Source organism: Microtus oregoni, unplaced genomic scaffold, assembly GCF_018167655.1.
Source record: "Microtus oregoni isolate MIOR12 unplaced genomic scaffold, Mior012 000013F_ref0000133, whole genome shotgun sequence".
NCBI lineage: Eukaryota > Metazoa > Chordata > Mammalia > Rodentia > Cricetidae > Microtus > Microtus oregoni.
In genome coordinates this window covers 7028321-7047203 of record NW_024543072.1, presented here as the reverse complement: position 1 = coordinate 7047203, position 18883 = coordinate 7028321, and the positions used below count along the sequence as shown (strand labels likewise).

Here is an 18883-nt window from a genome sequence, read left to right as displayed (position 1 = left end):
ATAGGTGTACTTTGTCTGAATTGTTGAAAAACTTGTGCATATAAAAAGTATAACAAGGAATAAAAACTGCTATTTAGTTTTTTTTTTTTTTTTTTTATTTTATTTTATTTTTTTTTGGTTTTTCGAGACAGGGTTTCTCTGTGGTTTTGGAGCCTGTCCTGGAACTAGCTCTTGTAGACCAGGCTGGTCTCGAACTCACAGAGATCCGCCTGCCTCTGCCTCCCGAGTGCTGGGATTAAAGGCGTGCGCCACCACCGCCCGGCCAAAACTGCTATTTAGTGTTAGAATTGAAAAGTTATAGGCAATTTCTATTTCTGTTGTTAGGAAATTATAAAAATAGAAGAGAAACTAAGGAACAATCAGAACTAAATATTGAAGATCTTAAAAACCCTATACACTATTTACACAGTGGACCTGGCATTCTTGACGTATTCAGTCATTTCAACTGCTAATTAAAATTAGGTTACAATAACAGCAGCCAATGCTCATATTGGATTCATTATCTCATAGGTACTATGCTAAGTTCTTTAAATACACAACTACATTTAAGCCACATAAACTCATGATCGGTAAGTAACATATCTTTATGTTTCAGATGAGAAAAGAAAGAGCTGAAGAGCCACAACAGGTGCAGCCAGGCGTTCCCTAACGATCTGCTGTCCAGCCTAGTCAGATATTCAACTTTAAAGAACTGTTTGTTCTAAACTTTTCTTCTAAACTTGAAGCAAAATTTAATATTTAATAGCACTTTAAGAACAGGGAAACTCTTTAGTAGTAAATTCCCTGCTGTGCAAGCTTGAGAACCTGAGTTTAATCCCCAGAAACCTTGTAAAAAGTAAGGTGCTTCGGCACGCATGTGAAGTCAGCACCTGGCAGGTGAAGCCAGGACTCTGGGGGCTCATTGATCAGCCTTGCTAAGTTAGCAGTTCTATTCCGATGAGAACCTGCCTAAAAACAAGAGCCAGGGCTCCTGAGGATTAACACCTGGGGCTGTCCTCTGCTCTGCACGCAGGCAATGAACACATGCATATAACAAACATTCACACACAGTCACTAAAAAAAAGGAGAGAGAGCGGAGAAGAAAAACGAGAAATAGTGAAAAGGTTTGAGGAAACGAAGGGATTTACTGAAAAGTCTTCAAGATGTTTACATATGGCCAAGGAGATAGCTCAGCAGGTAAGGCAATCATGAGGCCTCGAGTTTGACTACCCAGAATGCGTGCGAAGTCAGGAAGGGTGGTGCAAGCCCACACCAACGCTCCTTCAGCAAATTGGGAAGTAGAAACCAAAGAATCCTTGGGAGCTGGGGGGACAGCTAGCCTAGGGCACAAGGTGACAAACACAACCAAGCTGGAAAGCAAGAACCAACACCAAGGTTGTTCTCTGACCTCTGGCACACATGTACACGAACACATACACATATATGCAAAGAAGACGCACATATTCTACTAGCTGCAGCCTAAGAACACACAAGACTTAAGCAACTGCTCAAACCTTTTAACTCTCTCAAAAATGGCCTCCTATCGCCTGAAGTCACTAGTCCCTAAGAAGCTGTATGTCACTGGTGGATTGCTTACTTATTCTATCACTGAAAGCTCAATTTTTGACCCCAAAGACTTTGTTATGTTGAAGTTCTTGAATTTTACTGTAATTTTAATAAAAGAAAATTACATTTTAATAATAAACTGTAATTAAAATAAATGGTATTTTAATTTCAACTGTTTTACGATCTCTGCTTTGCATCGCCTAGCCATAAAACTCAAGAGGGAGAAAAACTATGGTATAAGAAACATGTAATTCTAATGACTGACACTAGAGACTATTACAGTAAGGGAACCCGCTCTTTCTGCTTTTTCTTTCTCTCTTTCCTATTCGCTATTCAGCTTTTCCTTAAACTCTAGGTATTTTGGCATAATCAAAACAATGTAAATAAACCACTAGTAAAAAGTAAACTGTAATAACAGGACGGTCCTTTGAAGCAAAAAAAAAACAAGTATTTAGCATATTTCAATGCTTTCCCTTAATAAAAACAAACAAACAAAAGGCATTAATATTTAAGTACTGCCTAGGACCTTCCATACTTCACAATGATAATCTGTAAAAAGCACATGATGTACTTAAGTTTACATTTTAAACTTTAGACTTCATGACAGGACGTGATATTGCTTCATATAAAACATAAAAATACAACTTTGGTGGAAAATTCTTTTAGCCACTATAAAAAATTACTAACTATATTGACATCTTCAAGTTCTGGATGAATATGACACTGACATTAACTTCACAACAGGCAATCACAGTTTGGAAAGCTCTACATTCAATATATATCAAAAAGAAACGGTTATCATTCTCCAATAACTAAAATATTCTAAATATTGCAAAAAACCCAAAAAATTGTCTATTCAAATATACACTGTAAAACAACCTTTACCTCTGATCCATTATTATTTACTAGGTTTTTAAATAACATAAAAAGTAGTCAAAACTGAAGTATATAATATGCCAAAAAGTACTATGTTAATTTTCTAATATATCACAGTAATCTTGTAGTATTAATGGGATATCATCACTACAAATATTATCAACTAAGATAATTAATCCAAACTTCACAGAACTAGATTATACTCACTCTGAGCGGAGCCGGGCTTCCATACCATCTGGTAGAAAAAGTTTTATTGTGGAAACAATACACCCATGGGTAACTGGTTAAAACAAATAAAATAATTGTTTAAAAATATGAAACTTGGTGGGTCTCATATCTAAACTTGTATTTAATTATTAAAAATTATAATTTATAGGAAAGTAAATAGATCTAGTAGTTTAATGACAGTATCTACTACCTTAGAAAAACTTCCAATTCCTTAACAGACAATGAAAAGTCACCTGTCCAGTATGCAGAAATAATAACAGTAAAAAGGGGATAAGAGTTTTGTCCCAGTTTGCTGACATCACAGCTAGTCTACTCCCTTTGAAAAGCAGTCCTTATCCTTAATTATCCTGTCTCCAATCTGTCTCCCAACCACAGCTCATAAAACTTTAATATCCTTTACATGTTTAGAACATGTTCATCACCCCCCCACACACATCCTGAGGGTCTCTCTGACTCTTCCAGTGTATTGTTGCTAGGACTCACATGGGAGGCTCTCCAGGACAGCTTTCATATGGATAAAACCATTGGATAAAACCACAACAATCTCAATGCATAAGATTCTTCTCACTCCTCTTCCTACTGATCATTTTGAGAGACAATCTCCCACATACAACAACTATACAGATCATTGTCTTTCACTGAAAAATAAAATGCTTCCTAAAGATTGATAGTTTTGATTTCTCTGTTCTTAGAATACTGCATCATCAATGGCTCAACAAATTTGTTTATTAAACTGACTAAAAGCCGATGTTGGCAGATAAAACACATTGTATAATGATTTAATAATAGTGTTTACTGTAGCTGTATATATGTCAAAATTTACTGAGTCTTACAAGAAAAATTGGCATATATTTATTTATACTTCAATAAAACTATTTTAACAATAATTATTGCTTTAGGGGTATAATATGTTCAACAATTACAACCATAGTATCAAGATGGTAATACAAAGTAATGTGGCTGTCATCTGGAAACGTATATTAAATTTAAGGAATTTAGCACAGGTCAATATTGGTTTTTATTAACTGATTATATTTTATAAGAGCTAACACAGATAAAGAACTATCTACTGGACGGTCTTCTCAGTTCTGCCTGGAATAGCCATCATTGCCATTTGGCTTCTTCCTTCCTTTCTAGCCACATCGTCTAAGCTGTTGCCACCAGTCTCTTACACACACGCAGGTTACATGCAATCTCCAAACATCTTACTGTTCACAAAACATGTGTACTGTTTTACACATCCTATCTGTGACATCTTTATCTCCTCGGTATTTTTTCTTAAGGTAAGCAGAATTCCTCATGGCCTCTACATCAGTTCCTGCCTCCAGTTTCCTGTCTTGTGTTCCTGCCCTGATTTCCCTGCATGAAATCATGTTGTCAGCTGGAATAATCCTTTCCTAAGCAATTTGCTTTGGTCATGGTGTTTTATCATAATAGAAGCCCTCTTACCTCATGCCTTATCCTCTCCAACTTCCTTCTCCCAGAACCACTTCACTTAGTCCTTAGACTATTGCTGCCAACTGTGCCCCTCCCTCAAAACCACATCCTGTCTTTTGATTCTTCCCTCCTTCTTCTGATCTTAACTTCTGATACAAAGGGGTCAAATAAAAGCAACTGTTCCCCAGTCTAGCAGTTGGATCCCAGTGTTTAGAGCCTGATCCAGTGATTTGTGATGCCATTACACAGTTAGTATCTAGATCTTCTTGGCCCCTGGCATTTCATCTCAAATAGGTGGTCTCACTGAAAGCACTTATGACTTCAACTCCTGTAAGTATGACTAATAAGTTCTCAAAAAAAAAAAAAAGTGGTGGAAGTCGTATAAGTAGCACAGCTATTTTAAAAGAGGAAGAGTATTACCAGGGGAAGAGACAAAAGAAGATAATGGGTAAATTTAACCAAAATATTTCATATACATGTATGAAATGTCATAATGAAATAATTATGTCTAATTAAAATATGCTAACAAAAAACTTTTCAAATATTTACAACAAAAAGAAAAATAAGTGGATGAATTCTGAAGTGAAACTGCAGCACCAGAACCAACAAGTGATACAGCGCACCAGGAATTCTGCCCATCAGCTAGATTACAGTTCAGCAATGGACTGATACATAAATCAGTGAAGTGAACCAAGGGCTAATACTGCCTAGGCAGAGAAGTGCATGTCTGATTAAGTACAACCAACCCTTCTGTGAAAAGACCTCATGTCAACTAGATACACAGGTGTGTAGAAAACTTAGTAATCTTTTGGATTTGCAACAGGCAAGTATTTAAAGCAATGTGATAGGCATGTTTTAATATTTGTATTAATCAACTCAGTACAGTAGAATTTCCCCAAATACAGTGTCAAAAAGTGTTAACCAAAAAGGAACTGGAAGCTGGGCATTGATGGTGCACACCTTTAATCTCAGCACTCAGGAGGCAGAAGCAGACAGATTTCTGTGCTTTCAAGGTCAGCCTGGTCTACAGAGAATGTTCCAGGACAGCCAGGGATACACAGAGACCCTGTCTCTAAAGACCAAAAAGGAAAATGGGGGTTTAATGAGTTTGTGAAACACTGGATTAAAAGAAGTCTTAATGTTTTTTATGTGTATTACTTCTGAGCTTTCTTTGGGGGTGAGGAGACAAAAAAAGCTGAAAATATTGCTTAGTGGTAGTGCAATTGCCTTGCATATATGTATATTTGCAAAGCCCTACATTCAATTCCCAGGGCAGAAATAAAAACTTAACTGGTATTTGTACAGCATGAAGATACAGTTTCCAGGCTTATCTGACTGCCAGCCTCACCCCTTCGCCCTCTTTCAAAAACACTTACAGAGAATCTGATATCAGGAAGGCAATACATAGGACAATAATGTCCTAAAGAAGTCTATAAATATTTTATATATATTTTGCTCTCAAAAATAAATTATTACTATATTTCAAACTCAAGGACTAAATAGTAAAGCATGTAATTTAGGTAGTTTGTCCAGAAAGAAAAGGGAGCATCAGAACACTGCCACATTAAATAGACACAGATATTCTTAACCACATACAAAATTCATTGGTGTTAATATGAAGAACAGATGTGACCAAATAGAAGCAAGAAAGGATGTTTGGAGGAACTATTTACAATGCCTCCTCAGACACAGGCTACTAAAGATTACAGTAACAAAAGCACTGACAGCCACTGGGTTTCCTTCCTCTGTCACTGACACAGGCCAGTTATTTTGGTTTTGAGATCTATTTATTTTGTGGTATGTATTCGGCCTCTTTTTGCCTCTTTACACAAATGCACCTTAGGAGACCCATGTTCAGGTTGATGGGTTTAAAAGCTTTTGGAGGCCCTGGAACAGTAAAGAGAAACATTGGGGATCATATCTGGCTCTGCTTCTAATCCTGTGCTAGTCTATACTTAGCAGGAACCTGAAGGATCTCAAGAAGACTGGCGACAGCAGGAAGGACAATAATAGAATCATTAAAAACACAAGACACATTTTAAAAACAAGACCTGATTCAGATATTAATTTTTCTAGACTGAAATGATTTTCATTAATTGATTTTCTTTACCATTTAAGATAAAATAATTGTTAAAAAACCTTCTTTAAGGGCTGGAGAGATGGCTCAGAGGTTAAGAGCATTGCCTGCTCTTCCAAAGGTCCAGAGTTCAATTCCCAGCAACCACATGGTGGCTCACAACCATCTGTAATGGGGTCTGGTGCCCTCTTCTGGCCTGCAGGCATACACACAGACAGAATATTGTATACTAAATAAATAAATAAATATTTCCTCCCCTTTTGGTGGTGTTTCTTTTGAGAAAAACATCAGATGCTTTAAGTTTTACACAGACACATTAATAAACAATGAATTTCTTTTCTTACTGTAAAAAAAAAAACCTTCTTTAAGTTTTTTACTTTATAAGGTTTCTAATCCTGAGGCTTTAAGAGTTAGAAAAGCAGAGAAAGACAGGTGAGCTCCCAAGGTCCCAATGAGGAGCAGAAGGAGGGAGAACATGAGCAAAGAAGTCGGGACCACGAGGGGTGCACCCACCCATTGAGACAGTGGAGCTGATCTACTGGGAGCTCACCAAGGCCAGCTGGACTGTGACTGAAAAAGCATGGGTTAAAACTGGACTCTCTGAACATGGCGAACAATGAGGGCTGATGAGAAGCCAAGGACAATGGCACAGGGTTTTGATCCTACGCAATGTGTTGGCTTTGTGGGAGCCTAGCCAGTTTGGATGTTCACCTTCCTAGATATGGACAGAGGGGGGAGGACCTAGGACTTATCACAGGGCAGGGAACCCTGACTGCTCTTTGGACTGGAGAGGGAGGGGGAGAGGAGTGGGAGGAGGGGGAGAAGGATGAGAGGAGGGGGAGAAGGGTGGGAGGAGGGGGAGGGAAATGGGAGGCTGGGAGGAGGTGGAAACTTGTTTTTTTTTTCTTCCTTTTCTCAATAATAAAAAAAAATCAAAAAAAAAGGACAGGTGAATCAAGAGTGCTTTTCTTCTAAAAATTAAATCAACATTCTACCATTCTGCTTTCTCTTGAGAACTGTAGTTTAATCATCAAAAAGCTTTCAACCTTCCACTCCTTTTCTACAAGGCTGTATGTTTTAAGTAAGTACATAGGCTTATTTGTGTGTGGGTATGTACCCATGAGTGCAAGTGCCGAGGAGCCCAGAAGAAGGTATCAGTTATCATGGTGCTGAAATCTCACCTGTGACTGAGTACCTGATGTGGGCACTGGGAACTAAGCTCTGGTTTTCTTTAAGAGCAGTACATGCTCTTAACCACTAAACCACCTTTTCAGCCTCTTCAACTACTTTCTTCTTTAACCTTGGGTATAACTGAGGTTTGTTGTGGTGGTTGTGGTTTTTCCCAAGTACTGGAGATTAAATTAGGACTGTATACATACTCACAAGTGTTCCACAAATAAACCACTCCCCTGCCAACCAAGCTAGACTTCTACAGGACAGGAAATATGAGTGCTCTTATTCTTTCTCATTATTTACCTATTTTCAGAATGATAAATAAGTTTCTTCTAAGTTCTTAAAAAGTAATAAAAAACAATTTTCACTTTTAGTTTTGATGAAAGCTCATCAACTTGAACATATTTAACATACTTCAATACAAGGCTGTTATAATTTGATGTTAAAATGCCTGTCTTTCACAGTAAAAACTCACTCATATTATTGCCTAGAAGTTCTTTTTTTTTAAACTTTATTTAACTTTATTTCACGTACATTGGTATAACGATGTCAGATTCTCTGGAACTGGAGTTACATACAGCTGTGAGCTGCCATGTGGGTTCTGGGAATTGAACCCGGGTCCTCTGGAAGAGCAGTCAGTGCTCTTAACCACTGAGCCATCTCTCCAGCCCTAGAAGTTCTTTTAATAAGAGGCCAGCAATATTAAATAACTTTACTAATATGACAAGAATCTTCCAGGCTCAATGTGTGTATTCACTGACCTGGACTCAGCAACTGCTGTTTCTCCAACAAGTCTTATTTCTACCTAGTTGGAAAAGTCATTTCTTATTTCTCTTAGCGCACCATGAGTGGTATTACTACTGGCTTATTCTTTTTGTTGGCCGTGAGATGTGTTGGTTCTCTGGATATACCTACTTGCTCAATAAATATTCACTGAGAAATTGCTGGCTACAAAGCAGTATTGCTGAGAATAATGGTGAAAACAATGATGATTATGACTAGGTCCTTGCCCTTAAGAAGATCTCAACAATGAAACAAACAAGAAAGACTCATAGGTGCTGCAACAAATAAAACCAACATGGAAATTTGTAGTAAGCATGGATACGGAAGGATACACACACACACACGTATACACACACATATGAACAAACAAAACAAGATTAGAAAGCGGGAAATAGAAGAAAAGGCCAAAAAAATGTTAGGAATAGAAAAGAAAGCACAAATAAGGAGGACAGCTGGGGACAAGAAGTAAATGCACTCAAGAGGCAGAGGCAGGTAGGTCTCTTAAAAAGTCAAGATCAGCCTGATTTACATAGGAAGTTCCAGGCCAGCCAGAACTACAAGAGATCCTGTCTGAAGAAAAGAGGAAGGAGAGAAAGAAGTAGTAAAGAATGGGGACAGGAGAGATGGCTCAGCAATCAGAGCACTTGCTGCTCTTCCGAGAACCTGGGCTCTAGTCCCAGCACCCATGTTCATAGGGCAGCTCACAACCACCTATAACTCCAGTTCTAAGGGTCCTACATCTTCTGGCTTCCACAGGCACCTGCACACATAGATGGCAAACAGACACATATATGTAATTTTTAAAAGGAGAATATATAATCCAAGGCCTTCTGAATGCTAGGCCCCAGGAAATGTCTGACTAAAGAACTTGTCTCTCAGTACAAGTGGCCTCTCCTTTCTAACAGTTTGAAAGTCCTGGGACTTCTTCTCCCAGAGCTGCCCAATAGTGCTGTATATCTAAACGCACACTACTGTTTAACACTTAAAAAATCTATACATGTTTCCTAACATACCTGTTAGGATTAAATAAACTTTGTGAAAACAATAAATGCCAAAAGAGAAATAGCCAAAGAAATCTGCAGAAACCTGATATTGCAGAAATAATGTTGTACTGATAATTACCCTAAATCTTCTTCAGAAATAGATGGGGAAGAGTATAAAGAAATCTAGAAAGGGCTGCAAGCTGCACTCTGTAATCAACCCCTGCAAAACTGCATATACTTCAGCATATTGAAGGCTCTGCTAGGCATAGCTTAACTTAAGTCATTTCCTAGAACCGATAACCACATTCTTCTATCAATTAATGCCTAATAATTCTATTTGAGAACCCTAAATCAATAAGTAGAAATTCCTCGAAGGAAATACAATGTAGTCAAAGTCTCTTCTCTGTGATTTATTTACATGTGGGGCTTCACCCACTTGAGCCTAAGTATGAGCAGCAGAGAGAGTCACCCAGTGCTACTCTTCTCATTGCCATCACACCAAGAGTTCTCTCCTAAGGAGAAGTCAACACTTTACATCAAGATTCAATCTTTACGGGGGCTGGAGAGATGGCTCGGTGGTTAAGAGCATTGCCTGCTCTTCCAAAGGTCCTGAGTTCAATTCCCAGCAACTACATGGTGGCTCACAACCATCTGTAAAGAGGTCTGGCGCCCTCTTCTGGCCTTTAGGCATACAGACAGAATATTGTATACATAATAAATAAATAAATTATACATAATAAATAAAAAAAAGATTCAATCTTTACTTTACAACTGTAAATGAAAATTCCTACAAGGTTGGCCCTACCCAAATTCAAGTACCAACACAACTTACAGAGAAATAAAACAAAATCTAACAAAAATAGACTATCATTTTAATGGTAGTGCAGATTTACGCAGAGAGCTACACATAAAAATGAGAGTCAGCACACTGCCAAGTGCATCGTACCATGAAAATATCAGAGTCTAATGATTTAAGACATCATCAGATCAGACCATGCACAGAAAAACAGAAGGAGTAACTTGCCAATCTACTGTCCCACTGTCTGAATTAAACTAATAAAGTACAACTGCCCTCTCTGGGTTTGTACCAGAAGCAGTTTAATTTTATGAGTCAATCGTTAGAGTTCATAATCAGAGAGTAAACAAATGAACGAGTCAGAGCCAAGCAACTTCGGAATTGTAAAATAAAATGATTGTAGAGAGCAGTTGACATTATTTATCTAGAGACTTGCCATTTCAGAGACTGTAGCACAGGAAACCTTGTATTTGCAATCAGTACTACCGCCTGCCCCCATGGCTTTCCTCTTTCTTGCTGACAGAACTCTGATTCGTAAGGGATAACAACACATACTCAACTCAAATCATCATTGGTCAATATCAACCATGGCTCTCCTTGCTCTCTTTTTTTGTCAGTCATTGGGTGTCCCTGATAACTGCAGTGTGTGATCTAATCATGAGGCCAGTGACTCATAAGGAAATCTTAGCTTGGAGCTCATTCTGCAAGATTGACTTTTCCACACGAAAAGGGAGATAAGAGGGCATTTTATCGCCACATTATCTTTTTGCATGGAATACTGGTATGAGGAAAATGATACCTAGGTTTGCAATTATAACCCTCTGACCATGAGGAAGCAAAAGCATTGAGAAAACAATAGGTTAAAAGAGCAGAAAAAAGGATAGTAAAACCTTAAAGTCATAATTATTTATATTTAAATAAAACATTTGACATTCATTACATTATTTTTATAGTGTTTTTAGTTGCAATACAAAATAATGAGTTTAACTATACATATGTGTATGAGCAGAAGTCAGTTGCTGACTCAGATTAAATTTGCCCATGGCCCATGCTATACTCCTCTAGCTAATTTTCCTTCTGCTTTTATGACCGAGTTCCATTATATCATTAAGTCAATTAACAAACTGTGTCCAGACTGCTCACTAAGTCTCAGTAAATCTTGCTATTGATGATGATAAACACCATCCCCATGTTTTAAATTCATCTTAGCGCTGGGCGGTGGTGGCACACGCTAAGCCACCAGCACTCGGGAGGCAGAGGCAGGCGGATCTCTGTGAGTTCGAGGCCAGCCTGGGTACAAGAGCTAGTTCCAGGGCAAGCTCCAAAACTACAGAGAAACCCTGTCTCCAAAAACAACCCCAATAAACAAACAAATAAATAAATCCATCTTAGCTAGGATGTAAAATCACTACAACCAAGTGCTTCCTGACACAATAGTTCCCTATGTTTTTATAGAATAAAGAAGAATATTCACTACTAATTAACATTTTATAATTTATAACTTTAGAAAAGCAAATAGAAGAGGGTAACTTAAAATTTTTGTTTCATATATCATACTTAAATAGATTTTACAAGCCTGTAATCTTTTATATCACTAATAAAGATTTTAAAACTTATAAAAAGAAATAACAAGAAAAACTGATCCATACTCATACCTTTGCGGGTATTCTCTGTCACATCTACCCCAAACTGGATAATGTCACCAGAAAGAATTTCACATGGTGGACTTTCCTCCGAGCCTCGACTCAATCTCTGGCTATTTATAAAAGTACCATTACTACTCTTAGTGTCTTGAAGATAAAACTGGAAAGAAAAGAAAAAGCAAAGGGTTAGCAGTAAGAATTTCAAGCTTACTTTTAAAAAAGTGCTGTCAACTTTGCAAACTACTTCAAGAGCAGTTTCCCATAGCAACTGAAACCACTCATTTCAGTTAATATTCAACACATTTGAAAATAAAAAACTTAAAACTGGATAGTTTAAAGTTTAACTGGACATATGGTGGACACACCTTATAAAACAGTTTGTGTTGTGTCCTCAAAGTGTTAAAACATGAAGTTAGAGGACAACCCAACAATCCTAAAACTCCTTGGTATTTATCTAAAATAGTAGAAAGCACAAGTCTTCACAAAATTTGCATACAAACACACACAAAGGCATTGTTCATAATAATCAAAACCAGAAACAACTGAAATGTCTATCAGCTGAGTGAACAAGTGCTGCACATCCACATACAAGGTTATTAACTGACAATACAAAGAATAAAAGTATTGATACCTATAACATCATATGATGAGCCTACAGAATATAATGCAAAATAGAAGAAGACAGTTGGGGATGAGTGTGATGGAACATGCCTGTAATCTCAGCAGGCAGGAGGATTGTGAGATCAAGGATGGAAGACCCTGTCTCAAGATAAAAAAAAAAAAAAAGACAAATATGGACGGGAAGTGCAGCTCAGTGGCAGAGTGCTTGTCAAGCATATGCAAGACCCTGGATTCAATCCCTAGCAGCACAGCAGAGAAGGTGGCAAGGAGAAGCAGCTGCAGTCATCACCACAAGTGCCCAAAGATCATATATTATATCAGTCCATTTATAGGAAATAGATCAACTGTGTAAGTACATAAAAAGGTATATCAATGCTTGCAAGGAACTAAGGTGGCAGGTTGACTGAATGATAGTTTCTTTAAAGAGTAATGGGGAAAATACATAATAAAGGTGATGGTTGCACAACACCATGAATGTACTAAGCAAACACTTTAAAATGTGAATTTTAATTCTGAAATAGTAGCCCATTCCTATAATCCCAACATTCAGGAGTCTGATTTGATACCAGCCTGAGCCACATAGTAGCTCAAGGCCAGCCAGAACAATATAATGATACCTTAACCCAAGAGAAAAATGAAAAAGTCTATGATAATAGATATCAATATATTCATTTAAAAATAAGACATGTGATAAACAAGTTAAATTATCTTTCCAAAGGTTACAGAGGTAACACACAAACAAGTATTCAAATAATACAACCAAAAGAATATTTTCCCATTACTTCACAATGACTTTCTTGGTTTATTATCCTTTATTCATCCCATAAGTACTCTTACAAGATTAATCACATCAAAGGCTAATAATCTGCTAAAAATGTAAAAGTGACATTTCATTTCATTTATTCCCAGGTGACAATTAAAGACTACTATACTCCCTACAAACGACTTATTGTATTGGTTCAACAACACACCATGACAGAGAGCAATAGAAGGGGGAAGGCTTTATTTGGTTTACACTTCCACCCTGCTGTCATCACTGAAGGAAGCCAGGACAGGAACTCAAACAGGGCAGGAACCTGGAGGCAGGAGCGGATGCAGAGGCCATGGAAGAGTGCTGCTAATTGGCTTGATCAGCCTACTTTCTTACAGAACCCAGGACCACCAGCCCAAAGAGAGCACAATCTACCATAGGCTGGTCTCTCCCACATCAATTGCTAATTAGGAAAATGCCCTACAGCTGGATCTCGTGAAAGCATTTCCTCAATTGAGGCCCCTTTGTCTCTGATGACTCTAGTTTGCATGAAGTTGACACACAAAACCAGGCAGTACATAGATCATTATTAAAATCTTACTTGATAATATTACCTAAAATCTTACTTGATATTTTACAAATCTATTCAAAATCTAGATACGTTAACATTTCATGCCAGGAAGACAAGGACAAGCAATGCTGTCAGGAAAGAATATTTATTCACAAAATTCTTTTCAGCATTAGAACTTACTGTATAAAGAAATAAATGGAGGGGGAGGATACTTTTCATATATACTTTGGAAATGTGGCAATGAATGGATTCTGATTTACTTTTTCAGTATTTATGCCTGGCAAAGTCATAAATAGATAATACAAAATTTATAGTCACTTTCAAATTTCAAATAGTGATGTGTTAGCCAGTTAAGTCAATGTACAGGATTGCAATTCTATTTTTTAAATATTTTAGATTTATTTTATTAAATATGTATAAGTGCTGCTTGCATGTATACATGCACACTATGTGCATGTATACATGTGCACTATGTCACATGTATACATTGCGCTATGTGCATGTATACATGTGCGCCATGTGCATGTATGTATTGCGCCATGTGCATGTATGCATGCGCGCCATGTGCATGTATGCATGCGCGCCATGTGCATGTATGCATGCGCGCCATGTGCATGTATGCATGCGCGCCATGTGCATGTATGTATTGCGCTATGTGCATGTATGTATTGCGCATTGTGCATGTATGTATGTGCGCTATGTGCATGTAGTATGTGTGCTATGTGCCTGTATGTATGTGCGCTATGTGCAGGCCCATGCCCAGAGGCCAGAGAGTGTGTGCAATCCTCTGGAACTGGAGATGCCTGTGAGCTACCATGGGGTGCTAGAAATCATTTCTGGATCCTTTGCAAAAAGGAATACATGCTCTGAACCACTGAACCATTGCTCCAGCCCCAGATTGTTGGTTTTTGTTGATGTTTTTCAATATGAAAAGTAAAAAAAAATTAAAATTATATAGAACAAGGTTCAGTACTATTCATTAAAACTTTGTTAGAAAGCAAATTAAAATCTATATACATATACATGTATATGGCTCCACTTCTCCATTCGTAGAGTCTATACACAATTAAAATAAATTATAAAAATAATAAGCCAATATTAATGTATGTTCTTTTCCTTCTGTCATTACTTACTATATTACTATTCAAAATACACTATGCTGGGCCGGGCGGTGGTGGCGCACGCCTTTAATCCCAGCACTCGGGAGGCAGAGACAGGAGGATCTCTGTGAGTTCGAGGCCATCCTGGTCTACAAGAGCTAGTTCCAGGACAGGCTCCAAAGCCACAGAGAAACCCTGTCTCAAAAAACCAAAAAAAAAAAAAATACACTATGCTATATTTGGTCTCACTTAGCTGGAACATATTATTTATATTACTTGCTCAATTTCTTTTCTTTTTAATCTAATGGCTTCCAAATACCTTAGAATAAAATATAAGTCCTTTCTGCTGTGGCCTAGAGTCGATTCTGTACGATCTTGTTCCCTCCATGAACTCAGTTACTCCAGGTCTTTCCTTGACACACTAACACACTCATGGCTCCGAGTCTGTACTTGTCCACAGACTGGTTAGTTCCTTGAACACATATCTGCCCTTGGCAGCTGTTATAGTTGGTTTTAACTGCCATCTGGTCAGAGAATCTCATTGTGACATGAGATGGGATCTCTGGGTTACACTGGTATGTGGACATGCCTGTGGGGGGTTGTCTCCATTATGCTCATAATGATACAAAAAGATCCATCGTAATTAGGACCAGGGCTGCAGAAGTGAAGAAAGCCAGCTGAGCGCTAGCTTGTGTCGATCTCTTCTGCTGGGGTTCCTGAGGCCTTGACTTCCTCACCATGATGGATTATTGTTCCCTGGGCTGGGCTAAAATAAACCTTTCTCCCTTAAGCTGTTCTTGTCAAGAGTATTTTTCACAGCAACAAAGTGTGTGTGTGTATAACAAAGGCAGTAAGCTGTCCTTAACAAACAAACAAAAAAAAAAACAGAACTAAACAATGGTTTTGTACCACCTCTAAAATAATGTTATTATTAGGTCTACACTATACAGAAATCACGATATTTACTCTTAGGTTAGGTTAACTAAAGATGTCAACTTGTTTGCAAGGACGGGAAGAGACTATGCTTAAAGCTCCTGATTGCTTTCACAAAAAGCAGGAATACCAGTTTGTCCTGTCAAACCAGAAATATTCTTATGTTTTTCCTCTTTAAAAGTTTGATCATATCTGAAATTTTTAATTAAGACACTGGCAGATTTATGTTTCCCCAGCACTTTAGCAGTTCTACTGCCTCAACTAGTTACTAGGCATTCACCTTGGTATAAAACAGGTGTATAGAGTCCTAAATTTTAAAAAACAAAACAAAACAAACCTCTGGCTTGAAGACCAAAGTTCCACAATGGTACTTTCATTGTTTTCAGGCTTTAATTCTTCAATTTACTCTTGCTTTCCCAAGAGAGCTTTGAGCTTCCTACAATCATGAATAGACGGTGGTTCCTAACCGAAAGGCTTTCTCTACCAACAATGACTTTCCTAATTTCTTGCTGACCAATGCACAGTCACAGCACTGTACAATTACATTACCCGACTTCACAAAGTTTCTATGTAGATTAATTCTATAAATGCACACATTGTAAATTACTTTCAATGTGAAATATGTAGAATCTGAAAATACTTGCATTCCTACATAATGATACACTGCTTCTTTATAACCTTTCAGTGTTAAAAGGCTTTGCAAATATCCAAACACCAAAAAGAGCTGAAGCTTCCAAACAAAACACAAGCATAGTTATGTGTGTATCACACACACACACACACACACACACACGTATACCAAATATATGACAGACAACCACAGATTCTAAGTCCATATATAAAAGAGGTTTATTTGTTGATTCCTCAAGACAAGCTCTCCTGTAGCCCTGCTGGCCTCATTTGCAGATGGTGAGCGTGAACTTCTCCTCTTCCACATGCACCACTCCCAGTGCTTTATTTATGGACCAACAGCAACAGCCTCGACACCACACAGGGGAGTTTCTAATGACTACACAATGAATTCCGTGTAGACTGCAGATTTTGCAAAAATACATTTTTAATCTACCTCAATCATCACCTAAAATGAAGCAGAGTGACCAAGAAACAGCCAAAATCCAAAACCCCATGGACAACATTTAGAACCTCAAAACAAAAACAGGGAAAACAGCTTCCTGGCCATATATAGTGCGGCTGACTGGACCTGTGTATCACAGATACTAGGTATTCATTCAGTGAACAGGTTGGAGGACAGTGAAAGGAAAGTTGAAAATGGAAACATTCAGCTCAACCTCAACTGGGTAACAATATAAACTTGGTTCCCAATTGAACTCAGACCAGAGCCTTCTTAATGTGAAACTAGGCTCTACCACTCAGGCAAACAAGCTCTTCTACAGAAATTCTTGAAACCAACCAGCCAGCCAAAGCTACCTTCCAAGACACAGTTCCTCAACGACAGAAAACTGCTTGAAACGAAACCAAAACTGACAACAGGCCAACAAGAGAAAAGATTCAGAAAAAAGGTGGAAAAGGAAAAATAAACTCATTATTTTTTTTAAAACATTTTACAAAAACAACAGAAGAGGGTGCTCTGTGAATTTGAAAACAAATGAAGAGACCATAGGAAAATAACTAGACACAAGAAACTAGAAACAACTGGGCAGGGTGGACAAAATCTCTAGAAAAGGTAAAAAATAAATAGGAAAAAATTCTATAAGAAACATTTGAGCGATTAAAGCACAACGAACAATGCCTAAAAAGAAATGAAAAACAAAATAGAAGCATTTTTTTTTTTTAAAGAATCACAAAGACAGGAACAAAGTGACACCAGCAAAACACTAGAGTGGGCAGCTCCAAGCATCTGCTACACAGAAACAGTAAAAGAGAAAAACCCTACAGAACCAGCTTTGCTAGACTCCAGGAAATATGCAGACTTAGAGCAGTGCACAAACACTTCAAATCCAAGTAATGCTAACAGCAAAGTAAGCCAGGCTCGAATACTGCACGTTCTCTCAAATACAGAGTCTAGGTTTTGGTGTGTGTGTGTGTGTGTGTGTGTGTGTGTGTGTGTGAGAGAGAGAGAGAGAGAGAGAGAGAGAGAGAGAGAGAGAGAAATACGAGGGTGGAAGGACGACTGGGGTAAGAACAAGGTCTGCAAAGAACATAGGAAGTAATGGAGGAAAAGGCCTGGCGTTTCCCTTCCATGGAGAACCCAGACTTCACGTGCACTCGAGCATGCATGCTCACACACGTCATGACATGTTTATGACAAGAAAACAGAAGAGGACTATTTGGGGAGAGGAAAAGAATCAGCAGGAGCAGGGAGATAGGAGGATTAATAGGAGAAAAATATGAGCAAAGAAAATGATATACATGTATGAAAATTTCACCAAAAAGCCAATAATACCATGAACTTACTTAAAAAAACATGTATAATTTTAAATGACTTCCTTAAAAAGAGAAAGAAAAAGCAACGGACAATTTCAAAATGGTAAGAAATTCTGTGGCATCACTTACCCTTGGCCCGCCTATTCTCCAGAACAGTAGAAATCTGGCAATGCCAACACGCATTCCCAGAATGGGACCTTGGTACCTGGCTCCAGAGGGAGCAGACCAGACTGTAATCACAAATTACTGTGTATCTGAACCTCGATGGAAGTGATGTGAAGGACAGACACAGAGCTCACCCAGACTAGAGCGGCCGGTACTGCTTGAACAGTGCAAAACACCCATTGTAAGCGGTGCCACCTAAGAAAGTTAGTGATGTTTACCAATGTTACAGATTAATAGAAAAAGCCAACCCTGCAGTCATCTCAATTAATGCAAAGAAGGCATCTGACAGACGTAACAGCTCTCACATAAACACACAGGAAAAGGGAACTAGCAGGCAGTGTCCTGACGTGAAAACACACACCTGACCTTCAGGAACAGAAGTAAAGAGTGACAACTTATCTTCAGGGGAAAACCACAGACTAAAGCCATTTGTGTGTGACATGGGGAAGAAACAAAGGCAGTAATAAAAATAACCACTATGCCAATGAAGAGAAGAGCGCTGGAGAATAACGAAGAGTGGTGGGCAGCTGAGAACAGCTGAGACACAGAAGGACTTAGCAAAAAGAAGCAAGGTGTGTGGCTATGTGACTGGGGGCAGGGAGTGTGGACGCTGCACCCAGAAATAAGCCGGGCAGCCCTGCTGAATGAAGAAAGACTGACAGTCCTACCTAAAGAATGAGCCCCAATTCCAGGGTCTGGGTCACTGCCTGTGCCCCAGGGCTGTTTGTATGTGCTACCCTGCAAGAATCTATTACCTAAAACGGAGCTAGCCTAGATGGCCTGAGAGTCAACAAGGCTGAAGTTAACTACAGCTCC

General features: G+C 38.4%; 1 protein-coding gene across 18 annotated transcripts in view; it reads right to left on the bottom strand.

Moving 5' to 3' along the window:
- The window catches only part of LOC121455309 (sarcolemma associated protein), a 134022-nt gene that overhangs the window by 67433 nt on the left and 47706 nt on the right, over positions 1-18883 (bottom strand). For all 18 annotated transcript variants that reach the window (XM_041662969.1, XM_041662968.1, XM_041662978.1 and 15 more), the window contains exons 3-4: positions 11554-11701; positions 2629-2701 (exon numbers count right to left, since the gene is read on the bottom strand). In XM_041662969.1, coding sequence (XP_041518903.1) covers positions 2629-2701; positions 11554-11701 — 221 coding nt within the window. The remainder of the gene's footprint in view (positions 1-2628; positions 2702-11553; positions 11702-18883) is intronic.